This window comes from Hyperolius riggenbachi, chromosome 7, assembly GCF_040937935.1.
Source record: "Hyperolius riggenbachi isolate aHypRig1 chromosome 7, aHypRig1.pri, whole genome shotgun sequence".
In the NCBI taxonomy this organism is placed as follows: Eukaryota; Metazoa; Chordata; class Amphibia; order Anura; family Hyperoliidae; genus Hyperolius; species Hyperolius riggenbachi.
In genome coordinates, this window is record NC_090652.1 from 317,088,049 (window position 1) to 317,100,587 (window position 12,539).

At 49.0% G+C, this 12,539-nt stretch overlaps 1 protein-coding gene across 1 annotated transcript in view; it reads left to right on the plus strand.

The window, feature by feature from the left end:
• The window catches only part of SNX4 (sorting nexin 4), a 46,903-nt gene that overhangs the window by 13,970 nt on the left and 20,394 nt on the right, over nucleotides 1-12,539 (plus strand). Inside the window, 2 exon segments of the mRNA XM_068246247.1 lie at nucleotides 4,462-4,509; nucleotides 4,607-4,662. Of these exon segments, the coding sequence (XP_068102348.1) occupies nucleotides 4,462-4,509; nucleotides 4,607-4,662 (104 nt within the window).

A 12,539-nucleotide genomic window follows, 5' to 3' on the forward strand; every position in this document is an offset into this window, starting at 1 on the left:
AAGCTGCACAATTAGTACACCTGGTGGACCTCTACAAGGGTGACAGGATGCCCCTTTGGACCTATTTTGACATTTCATACTCTGCACCTCAGTCGGTTCAGACTCCCATCTGGACCTCAAGGCCTTACCGTCCTCAGTACATGAGTAAGGTCCTCAATCATTGCTTAAGGACATGGGACGACATCAGGTACTCTAAAGGCCTGATGTCTCCCACACTACCCCTGATGTCCTTTATTAATAACCCTATGTTTGTTCCTGGAAGGGACAATCCTTTAAGTTTCAAGTGGTGGTGAGACCATGGCCTGGAATGCATATACAACCTTATGGATGGTTCCGGTATCCTTACCTGGGAAAAATTGCTTGATAAATATCAAATCCCTCCTTCTGAGCGTTTGCGTTACATGCAAATAAGACATTGGCTCCAGAGTCTCATTCCACCACAAACAAACTTTCCAATTGTCCTCTCTGGCTTCGAACATCTTTGTATAAAAGACCCTTTCGGGAAAGGGGCCATCTCCACTCTCTATAATATCCTCAACGAACCTCATGCGTCTTTTTCACATCCGTTTGTGTCCAGATGGGAATCTGACCTGGGGAAAACTAAAACTATAGACGATTGGAAGGAGGCCTGGAAGACCTACTCGAGACTGTCTATAAATCTGGCAATCGTAGAGTCGGCATACAAGGTAGCCCTCAGATGGTACTGGGTTCCCGCCAGGTTGAGGCATGTGGCGGGTAACGCTTCCGGTCTCTGCTTCTGCGTCTGTGGCGCTTCTAGGGACATGCTACATACCTTCTGGTCCTGCCCTATGTTAGGGAGATTCTGGACCAAAGTTTTTAGGTTGCTGAGCCAGCTTTTCAAGGTCTCAATTTTTAGGGACCCCTGGATAGCCCTGTTACATTTTGAGATTGCCTCCCTGAATAGATCCCAGCAAGTGCTGGCCCACTTTGTTATAGTCGCAGCTAAACAAAGTATAGCCAGGGCCTGGAGAACTCAATTCGCCTCATTTGAGGAAGTGAAGAGCAGGGTGACGTCTTTTATGACTCAGGAAAGGATGGCTGCGATCCTTGAGGGCAAGGTAGATAAATTCAACAAAATCTGGGAACCATGGCATGCGCTCATTCTCACCTCCTGAGCCATAAGCTAATGTTAGTCTCCAGGATGGAGTCTGTGGGCCCCCAACACCATTCCCCTTTCCCCCCCTTCCCCTCTCCCCCAGCTTTCACCCTCCCTTTCTTCTTTCCTCACTTCTATTTTCACTCTTTTCTTCTATTTTTTACCTCTATCTTAATTTTTAGGGCATCTGCCCTCCAAACAGTATAAGAAGACAGAACACGTTGGTTAAGCTGTGCCTTGCTGTAACATATTACGTTATTGTTGGATGAGTTGCCTAGGGCTAACCTAAGGAGGCTTTTATTTTTAATTGAAAGACTCTACTATACTTGAGCAATGTCTTCTTACTATATTGGTCCATGACCATTGTTGTATATATATCTATTTTTGAAAACTCAATAAAAATATTGAAACAGAAAAATAACTTAACTGTGGTTTATCACACCTGAGTTCAATTTCTATAGTCACCCCCAGGCCTGATTACTGCCACACCTGTTTCAATCAAGAAATCACTTAAATAGGAGATATCTGAAACAGAGAAGTAGACCAAAAGCACCTCAAAAGCTAGACATCATGCCAAGATCCAAAGAAATTCAGGAACAAATGAAAACAAAAGTACTGTAATTGAGATCTATCAGTCTGGTAAAGGTTATAAAGCCATTTCTAAAGCTTTGGGACTCCAGCAAACCACAGTGAGAGCCATTATCCACAAATGGCAAAACCTGGAACAGTGATGAACCTTCCCAGGAGTGGCTGGCCGACCAATATTACCTCAAGAGCGCAGAGAAAACTCATCCGAGAGGCCACAAAAGACCCGAGGACAACATCTAAAGAACTGCAGGCCTCACTTGCCTCAATTAAGGTCAGTATTCATGACTCCACTATAAGAAAGAGACTGGGCAAAAACGGCCTGCATGGCAGATATCCAAGGAGCAAACCACTTTTAAGCAAAAAGAACATTAAGGCTCGTCTCAATTTTGCTAAAAAAACATCTCCATGATTGCAAAGACTTTTGGCAAAATACCTTGTGGACTGACGAGACAAAAGTTGAACTTTTTGGAAGGTACGTGTCCCGTTACATCTGGCGTAGAAGTAACACAGCATTTCAGCAAAAGAACATCATACCAACAGTAAAATATGGTGGTGGTAGTGTGATGGTCTGGGGTTGTTTTGCTGCTTCAGGACCTGGAAGACTTGCTGTGATAGATGGAACCATGAATTCTACTGTCTACCAAAAAATCCTGAAGGAGAATGTCCGGCCACCTGTTCGTCAACTCAAGCTGAAGCGATCTTGGGTGCTGCAGCAGGACAATGACCCAAAACACACTAGCAAATCCACCTCTGAATGGCTGAAGAAAAACAAAATGAAGACTTTGGAGTGGCCTAGTCAAAGTCCTGACCTGAATCCTATTGAGATGGTGTGGCATGACCTTAAAAAGGCGGTTCATGCTAGAAAACCCTCAAATAAAGCTGAATTACAACAATTCTGCAAAGATGAGTGGGCCAAAATTCCTCCAGAGCGCTGTAAAAGACTTGTTGCAAGTTATCGCAAATGCTTGATTGCAGTTATTGCTGCTAAGGGTGGCCCAACCAGTTATTAGGTTCAGGGGGCAATTTCTTTTTCACACAGGGCCATGTAGGTTTTGAGTGTTTTTCTCACTAAATAATAAAAACCATCATTTAAAACTGCATTTTGTGTTCAGTTATGTTACCTTTGACTAATAGTTAACGGTTTTTGATGAGCAGAAACATTTAAGTGTGACAAACATGCAAAAGAATAAGAAATCAGGAAGGGGGCAAATAGTTTTTCACACCACACACCACACACACACCACACATACACCACACACACACACACACACACACACACACACACACACACACACACACACACACACACACACACACACACACACACACACACACACACACACACACACACACACACACTACGCACACACACTACGCACACACACATGCACACACTACGCACACACACAGTCCCCGACTTACGAACAACCCACCGATAGGAACGCCATGGATTGTGTTTCCATGGGAACGATCCCCCACTAAAAAAAAAAAAGAAAAAAATTGTAGCTTTTGAGAAAATCCAATTTAAAAAAAAATCAAAGTAAAGGTGGCTTTTAAACTTGTATAAGCAGGCACAGAGGGCAGAGGTGACACAGAGGGGGACACTGGAGGCACAGGAGGGCACAGAGGAGGAGGCACAGGAGGGCAGAGGTGACACAGAGGGGAACACTGGAGGCACAGGGGAACAGAGGTGACACAGAGGAGGCACAGAGGGCAGAGGTGACACAGAGGGGGACACTGGAGGCACAGGGGAACAGAGGTTACACAGAGGGGGACACTGGAGGCACAGGGGGGCACAGAGGAGGTACAGGGGACAGAGGTGACACAGAGGGGGACACTGGAGGCACAGGGGAGGTACAGAGGGCAGAGGTGACACAGAGGGAGACACTGGAGGCACAGTCAGGGGAGGTACAGAGGGCAGAGGTGACACAGAGGGGGACACTGGAGGCACAGGGGGGCACAGAGAAGGCACAGGGGGCAGAGGTGACACAGAGGGGGACACTGGAGGCAGAGGGGGGCACAGAGGAGGTACAGGGGACAGAGCTGGCACAATGTTCCAACTTAAGAACAGTTTCAGGTTAAGAGCGAACCTATCTCGTTTGCTAACTGGGAACTACCTGTATAAATACAGTACAGACCAAAAGTTTGGAAATCTTCTCATTCAAAGAGTTTTATTTTTTTTTATTTTCATGACTATGAACATTGTAGATTCACACTGCCTTTACAGTGGTTGCCTAATGGTAACCCTGGTTTGTGAGTATTAATATTTACTCTATCTAGTAACCATTTACCAGTACAGATTACACTATTGGGGCTTTTGGTGTTCCTTGTTTTTAGCTACTAAAACAAAAACTCCTGGAATATCGCTCTGATCTGGCGTTTCTCAGAGCAGTTTTCCACTTTCCTATACTTTACATTGAGGCAGAAACTCCTCAGAAATCTAAAGAATGCTGCAGCCCCCGAGTTTGCGTTTGTGGAAAAAAACGAGCCGCTCTGGTGTGCACCAGCCCATTCACTTTCATTAGCCAAGGGGTTTTCCAACTGCAAGCGTTTTAATAAACGCTTCAGAACCGCTCTGGTGTACACAGATCTGTCTATTGGTCGATCGGCAGCCAGAATCACTAGATGTGTGCACGCTTTTAGCCCTCTTTAGTTATTACCCCCCCCCCCCCCACAGTGTTCCCCCCTCTGTGGGCTGTGTGGACGTGTTCTCCTCATTGCTGTACGGTTCAGTAACGCGCTTCTCTTGTCCTCAGGAGACTGGCTGGAAGGAGGCGATCAGCGAGGCGGCGCTACAAGTGAAGGTGATTATCACCATGGAAACCTCATCGTTATATTTCATCCGGAAACGCGTTCCTTGCTGATCTCACCCTTCTCTCCACCATTGTGTTCTCTCCACAGACCGACTCAAGACTGAAGTCCATCAGCGCCACTTATCGTGTGAAGAACCCGGACAAGTGAGTATCGCAGGCAGACGCCGCCCTTATCAGGGAGGCCAAATACCCCGAACTCTACCCAAAGCTGCACAAGGCAAATCCAAACAGCAATAATCAGGGGAAAATGGGTGTGGCCATGACAGGATGTGGGCGGGAATAGGACGGAAGTGCGGCACACAAAGCACGCTATGGCAAAAAATGGGTGTGGTCATGACAGGATGTGGGCGGAGCTAACAGTGCAACGCAAAGAAAATGGGCCCAAGGTTTATCCCAAAACACAGGCAAAGTAACCCTGCAGGTAATTGGACAACATTCCCCCCCCAACACCACCAATAAACCCCACAGGCCCAGGACAGCAGGCAGACCCTCTCAGATAGAAAGACACATAATGGCAGCAGCCTTTCCCCAGAAAATACACATAATGGCAGCAGCCTTTGTCCAGAAAATGCACATAATTGCAACAGTAATACGTGAAGGCAGGGCTCCTCTTTTATCCCCCCATTAGTTCATCCAATAGCCCTGGTGCTAGTGCTGCACCTGTAAAAAAAAAAAAAATGTACTCCCCTGCAGAAGACTCCTCTCCAGGCCTCCATTGCGCAGCTTCCCAGATGTTCTTCTGTGCTGCAAGTCTGGCTGCAAACCTCCTGCACTGCCGGGAAGAGCAGAGCCCTGCACTGGAGACAAAAATAGCCTGCTCTGCCTGCCAGAAACCCACAATCCCGCAGGCTGGAGGTGAGCTGCGGTTTATCAGACACCACAAGCCAGGTCACCTCCTGGGGGGACAAACAATCCAGCCCTGCATCGGCGGCCAGATGAAATGACCAACCTGGCCCGCGGGCCGTAGTTTGCCCTCCCCTGGGTTCGGCATTGGTTGAAAGGGGTTTTTGGTTACGGCTATGTACGGGTGCGGGGAGGTTTCGGTTAAGATTAGGCTTTGGGTGGGTTCGGTTACAGTTGGGCATTGGTTGGGGGGAGGGGGTTCGGTTATGGATGGGCATCGGTTGGGCATTTTATGGTAGGGGATTGGATTAGTCAGCACTGCAAAATAGTAGAATATCCGTACATTTACAGAACTACTAGCTGACGGTGAACCAGTGCTGGTGTGTGTACACACCTTATCCCAGTGCTAGTGTGTGTACACAGCTTATCCCTGTGCTAGTGTGTGTGCACAGCTTATCCCTGTGCTAGTGTGTGTGCACAGCTTATCCCAGTGCTAGTGTGTGTGCACAGCTTATCCCTGTGCTAGTGTGTGTACACACCTTATCCCAGTGCTAGTGTGTGTGTACACAGCTTATCCCAGTGCTAGTGTGTGTGCACAGCCTATCCCAGTGCTAGTGTGTGTACACAGCTAATCCCTGTGCTAGTGTGTGTACACACCTTATCCCAGTGCTAGTGTGTGTGTTCACAGCTTATCCCAGTGCTAGTGTGTGTGCACAGCTTATCCCAGTGCTAGTGTGTGTACACAGCTTATCCCAGTGCTAGTGTGTGTGCACAGCTTATCCCAGTGCTAGTGTGTGTGCACAGCTTATCCCTGTGCTAGTGTGTGTACACACCTTATCCCAGTGCTAGTGTGTGTGTACACAGCTTATCCCAGTGCTAGTGTGTGTGCACAGCCTATCCCAGTGCTAGTGTGTGTACACAGCTAATCCCTGTGCTAGTGTGTGTACACACCTTATCCCAGTGCTAGTGTGTGTGTTCACAGCTTATCCCAGTGCTAGTGTGTGTGCACAGCTTATCCCAGTGCTAGTGTGTGTACACAGCTTATCCCAGTGCTAGTGTGTGTGCACAGCTTATCCCTGTGCTAGTGTGTGTACACACCTTATCCCAGTGCTAGTGTGTGTGTACACAGCTTATCCCAGTGCTAGTGTGTGTGCACAGCCTATCCCAGTGCTAGTGTGTGTACACACCTTATCCCAGTGCTAGTGTGTGTGTACACAGCTTATCCCAGTGCTAGTGTGTGTGCACAGCTTATCCCAGTGCTAGTGTGTGTACACAGCTTATCCCAGTGCTAGTGTGTGTGCACAGCTTATCCCAGTGCTAGTATGTGTACACAGCTTATCCCAGTGCTAGTATGTGTACACAGCTTATCCCTGTGCTAGTGTGTGTACACAGCTTATCCCTGTGCTAGTGTGTGTACACAGCTTATCCCAGTGCTAGTGTGTGTGCACAGCTTATCCCTGTGCTAGTGTGTGTGCACAGCTTATCCCAGTGCTAGTATGTGTACACAGCTTATCCCTGTGCTAGTGTGTGTACACACCTTATCCCAGTGCTAGTGTGTGTGTGTACACAGCTTATCCCAGTGCTAGTGTGTGTGCACAGCTTATCCCAGTGCTAGTGTGTGTGTGTGTACACAGCTTATCCCAGTGCTAGTGTGTGTGCACAGCTTATCCCTGTGCTAGTGTGTGTACACAGCTTATCCCTGTGCTAGTGTGTGTACACAGCTTATCCCAGTGCTAGTGTGTGTGCACAGCTTATCCCTGTGCTAGTGTGTGTGCACAGCTTATCCCAGTGCTAGTATGTGTACACAGCTTATCCCAGTGCTAGTGTGTGTGCACAGCCTATCCCAGTGCTAGTGTGTGTACACACCTTATCCCAGTGCTAGTGTGTGTGTACACAGCTTATCCCAGTGCTAGTGTGTGTGCACAGCTTATCCCAGTGCTAGTGTGTGTACACAGCTTATCCCAGTGCTAGTGTGTGTGCACAGCTTATCCCAGTGCTAGTATGTGTACACAGCTTATCCCTGTGCTAGTGTGTGTACACAGCTTATCCCTGTGCTAGTGTGTGTACACAGCTTATCCCAGTGCTAGTGTGTGTGCACAGCTTATCCCTGTGCTAGTGTGTGTGCACAGCTTATCCCAGTGCTAGTATGTGTACACAGCTTATCCCTGTGCTAGTGTGTGTACACACCTTATCCCAGTGCTAGTGTGTGTGTGTACACAGCTTATCCCAGTGCTAGTGTGTGTGCACAGCTTATCCCAGTGCTAGTGTGTGTGTGTGTACACAGCTTATCCCAGTGCTAGTGTGTGTGCACAGCTTATCCCTGTGCTAGTGTGTGTACACAGCTTATCCCTGTGCTAGTGTGTGTACACAGCTTATCCCTGTGCTAGTGTGTGTACACAGCTTATCCCAGTGCTAGTGTGTGTGCACAGCTTATCCCTGTGCTAGTGTGTGTGCACAGCTTATCCCAGTGCTAGTATGTGTACACAGCTTATCCCTGTGCTAGTGTGTGTACACACCTTATCCCAGTGCTAGTGTGTGTGTGTACACAGCTTATCCCAGTGCTAGTGTGTGTGCACAGCTTATCCCAGTGCTAGTGTGTGTGTGTGTACACAGCTTATCCCAGTGCTAGTGTGTGTGCACAGCTTATCCCTGTGCTAGTGTGTGTACACAGCTTATCCCTGTGCTAGTGTGTGTACACAGCTTATCCCAGTGCTAGTGTGTGTGCACAGCTTATCCCTGTGCTAGTGTGTGTGCACAGCTTATCCCAGTGCTAGTATGTGTACACAGCTTATCCCTGTGCTAGTGTGTGTACACAGCCTATCCCAGTGCTAGTGTGTGTACACAGCCTATCCCAGTGCTAGTGTGTGTACACAGCTTATCCCAGTGCTAGTGTGTGTGCACAGCTTATCCCTGTGCTAGTGTGTGTGCACAGCTTATCCCAGTGCTAGTGTGTGTGCACAGCCTATCCCAGTGCTAGTGTGTGTGCACAGCTTATCCCAGTGCTAGTGTGTGTACACAGCTTATCCCAGTGCTAGTGTGTGTGCACAGCCTATCCCAGTGCTAGTGTGTGTACACAGCCTATCCCAGTGCTAGTGTGTGTACACAGCCTATCCCAGTGCTAGTGTGTGTACACAGCCTATCCCAGTGCTAGTGTGTGTACACAGCCTATCCCAGTGCTAGTGTGTGTACACAGCCTATCCCAGTGCTAGTGTGTGTACACAGCCTATCCCAGTGCTAGTGTGTGTACACAGCCTATCCCAGTGCTAGTGTGTGTACACAGCCTATCCCAGTGCTAGTGTGTGTACACAGCCTATCCCAGTGCTAGTGTGTGTACACAGCCTATCCCAGTGCTAGTGTGTGTGCACAGCTTATCCCAGTGCTAGTGTGTGTGCACAGCTTATCCTAGTGCTAGTGTGTGTACACAGCCTATCCCAGTGCTAGTGTGTGTGCACAGCTTATCCCAGTGCTAGTGTGTGTGCACAGCTTATCCCAGTGCTAGTGTGTGTGCACAGCTTATCCCAGTGCTAGTGTGTGTACACAGCTTATCCCAGTGCTAGTGTGTGTACACAGCTTATCCCAGTGCTAGTGTGTGTACACAGCTTATCCCAGAGCTAGTGTGTGTACACATCTTATCCCAGTGCTAGTGTGTGTACACAGCTTATCCCAGTGCTAGTATGTGTACACAGCTTATCCCTGTGCTAGTGTGTGTACACAGCCTATCCCAGTGCTAGTGTGTGTGCACAGCTTATCCCTGTGCTAGTGTGTGTGCACAGCTTATCCCAGTGCTAGTGTGTGTGCACAGCTTATCCCAGTGCTAGTGTGTGTGCACAGCTTATCCCAGTGCTAGTGTGTGCACAGCTTATCCCAGTGCTAGTGTGTGTGCACAGCTTATCCCAGTGCTAGTGTGTGTACACAGCTTATCCCAGTGCTAGTGTGTGTACACAGCTTATCCCAGAGCTAGTGTGTGTACACATCTTATCCCAGTGCTAGTGTGTGTGCACAGCTTATCCCAGTGCTGGTGTGTGTGTGTGTGCACAGCTTATCCCAGTGCTGGTGTGTGTGTGCACAGCTTATCCCAGTGCTGGTGTGTGTGTGTGTGTGCACAGCTTATCCCAGTGCTGGTGTGTGTGCGCAGCTTATCCCAGTGCTGGTGTGTGTGCGCAGCTTATCCCAGTGCTAGTGTGTGTGCACAGCTTATCCCAGTGCTAGTGTGTGTGCACAGCTTATCCCAGTGCTAGTGTGTGTGCACAGCTTATCCCAGTGCTAGTGTGTGTGCACAGCTTATCCCAGTGCTAGTGTGTGTGCACAGCTTATCCCAGTGCTAGTGTGTGTGCACAGCTTATCCCAGTGCTAGTGTGTGTGCACAGCTTATCCCAGTGCTAGTGTGTGTGCACAGCTTATCCCAGTGCTAGTGTGTGAGTGTGCACAGCTTATCCTAGTGCTGGTGTGTGTGCGCAGCTTATCCCAGTGCTGGTGTGTGTGCACAGTTTATCCCTGTGCTAGTGTGTGTGCACAGCTTATCCCTGTGCTAGTGTGTGTACACAGCTTATCCCAGTGCTAGTGTGTGTACACAGCTTATCCTTGTGCTAGTGTGTGTACACAGCCTATCCCAGTGCTAGTGTGTGTACACAGCCTATCCCAGTGCTAGTGTGTGTACACAGCCTATCCCAGTGCTAGTGTGTGTACACAGCTTATCCCAGTGCTAGTGTGTGTGCACAGCTTATCCCTGTGCTAGTGTGTGTGCACAGCTTATCCCAGTGCTAGTGTGTGTGCACAGCCTATCCCAGTGCTAGTGTGTGTGCACAGCTTATCCCTGTGCTAGTGTGTGTACACAGCTTATCCCAGTGCTAGTGTGTGTACACAGCTTATCCCTGTGCTAGTGTGTGTACACAGCCTATCCCAGTGCTAGTGTGTGTACACAGCCTATCCCAGTGCTAGTGTGTGTACACAGCTTATCCCAGTGCTAGTGTGTGTGCACAGCTTATCCCTGTGCTAGTGTGTGTGCACAGCTTATCCCAGTGCTAGTGTGTGTGCACAGCCTATCCCAGTGCTAGTGTGTGTGCACAGCCTATCCCAGTGCTAGTGTGTGTACACAGCTTATCCCAGTGCTAGTATGTGTACACAGCTTATCCCTGTGCTAGTGTGTGTACACAGCCTATCCCAGTGCTACTGTGTGTGCACAGCTTATCCCAGTGCTAGTGTGTGTGCACAGCTTATCCCAGTGCTAGTGTGTGTGCACAGCTTATCCCAGTGCTAGTGTGTGTGCACAGCCTATCCCAGTGCTAGTGTGTGTGCACAGCTTATCCCAGTGCTAGTGTGTGTACACAGCTTATCCCAGTGCTAGTGTGTGTGCACAGCCTATCCCAGTGCTAGTGTGTGTACACAGCCTATCCCAGTGCTAGTGTGTGTACACAGCCTATCCCAGTGCTAGTGTGTGTACACAGCCTATCCCAGTGCTAGTGTGTGTACACAGCCTATCCCAGTGCTAGTGTGTGTACACAGCCTATCCCAGTGCTAGTGTGTGTACACAGCCTATCCCAGTGCTAGTGTGTGTACACAGCCTATCCCAGTGCTAGTGTGTGTACACAGCCTATCCCAGTGCTAGTGTGTGTACACAGCCTATCCCAGTGCTAGTGTGTGTACACAGCCTATCCCAGTGCTAGTGTGTGTGCACAGCTTATCCCAGTGCTAGTGTGTGTGCACAGCTTATCCTAGTGCTAGTGTGTGTACACAGCCTATCCCAGTGCTAGTGTGTGTGCACAGCTTATCCCAGTGCTAGTGTGTGTGCACAGCTTATCCCAGTGCTAGTGTGTGTGCACAGCTTATCCCAGTGCTAGTGTGTGTACACAGCTTATCCCAGTGCTAGTGTGTGTACACAGCTTATCCCAGTGCTAGTGTGTGTACACAGCTTATCCCAGAGCTAGTGTGTGTACACATCTTATCCCAGTGCTAGTGTGTGTACACAGCTTATCCCAGTGCTAGTATGTGTACACAGCTTATCCCTGTGCTAGTGTGTGTACACAGCCTATCCCAGTGCTAGTGTGTGTGCACAGCTTATCCCTGTGCTAGTGTGTGTGCACAGCTTATCCCAGTGCTAGTGTGTGTGCACAGCTTATCCCAGTGCTAGTGTGTGTGCACAGCTTATCCCAGTGCTAGTGTGTGCACAGCTTATCCCAGTGCTAGTGTGTGTGCACAGCTTATCCCAGTGCTAGTGTGTGTACACAGCTTATCCCAGTGCTAGTGTGTGTACACAGCTTATCCCAGAGCTAGTGTGTGTACACATCTTATCCCAGTGCTAGTGTGTGTGCACAGCTTATCCCAGTGCTGGTGTGTGTGTGTGTGTGTGCACAGCTTATCCCAGTGCTGGTGTGTGTGTGCACAGCTTATCCCAGTGCTGGTGTGTGTGTGTGTGTGTGCACAGCTTATCCCAGTGCTGGTGTGTGTGCGCAGCTTATCCCAGTGCTAGTGTGTGTGCACAGCTTATCCCAGTGCTAGTGTGTGTGCACAGCTTATCCCAGTGCTAGTGTGTGTGCACAGCTTATCCCAGTGCTAGTGTGTGTGCACAGCTTATCCCAGTGCTAGTGTGTGTGCACAGCTTATCCCAGTGCTAGTGTGTGTGCACAGCTTATCCCAGTGCTAGTGTGTGAGTGTGCACAGCTTATCCTAGTGCTGGTGTGTGTGCGCAGCTTATCCCAGTGCTGGTGTGTGTGCACAGTTTATCCCTGTGCTAGTGTGTGTGCACAGCTTATCCCTGTGCTAGTGTGTGTACACAGCTTATCCCAGTGCTAGTGTGTGTACACAGCTTATCCTTGTGCTAGTGTGTGTACACAGCCTATCCCAGTGCTAGTGTGTGTACACAGCCTATCCCAGTGCTAGTGTGTGTACACAGCCTATCCCAGTGCTAGTGTGTGTACACAGCTTATCCCAGTGCTAGTGTGTGTGCACAGCTTATCCCTGTGCTAGTGTGTGTGCACAGCTTATCCCAGTGCTAGTGTGTGTGCACAGCCTATCCCAGTGCTAGTGTGTGTGCACAGCTTATCCCTGTGCTAGTGTGTGTACACAGCTTATCCCAGTGCTAGTGTGTGTACACAGCTTATCCCTGTGCTAGTGTGTGTACACAGCCTATCCCAGTGCTAGTGTGTGTGCACAGCTTATCCCTGTGCTAGTGTGTGTACACA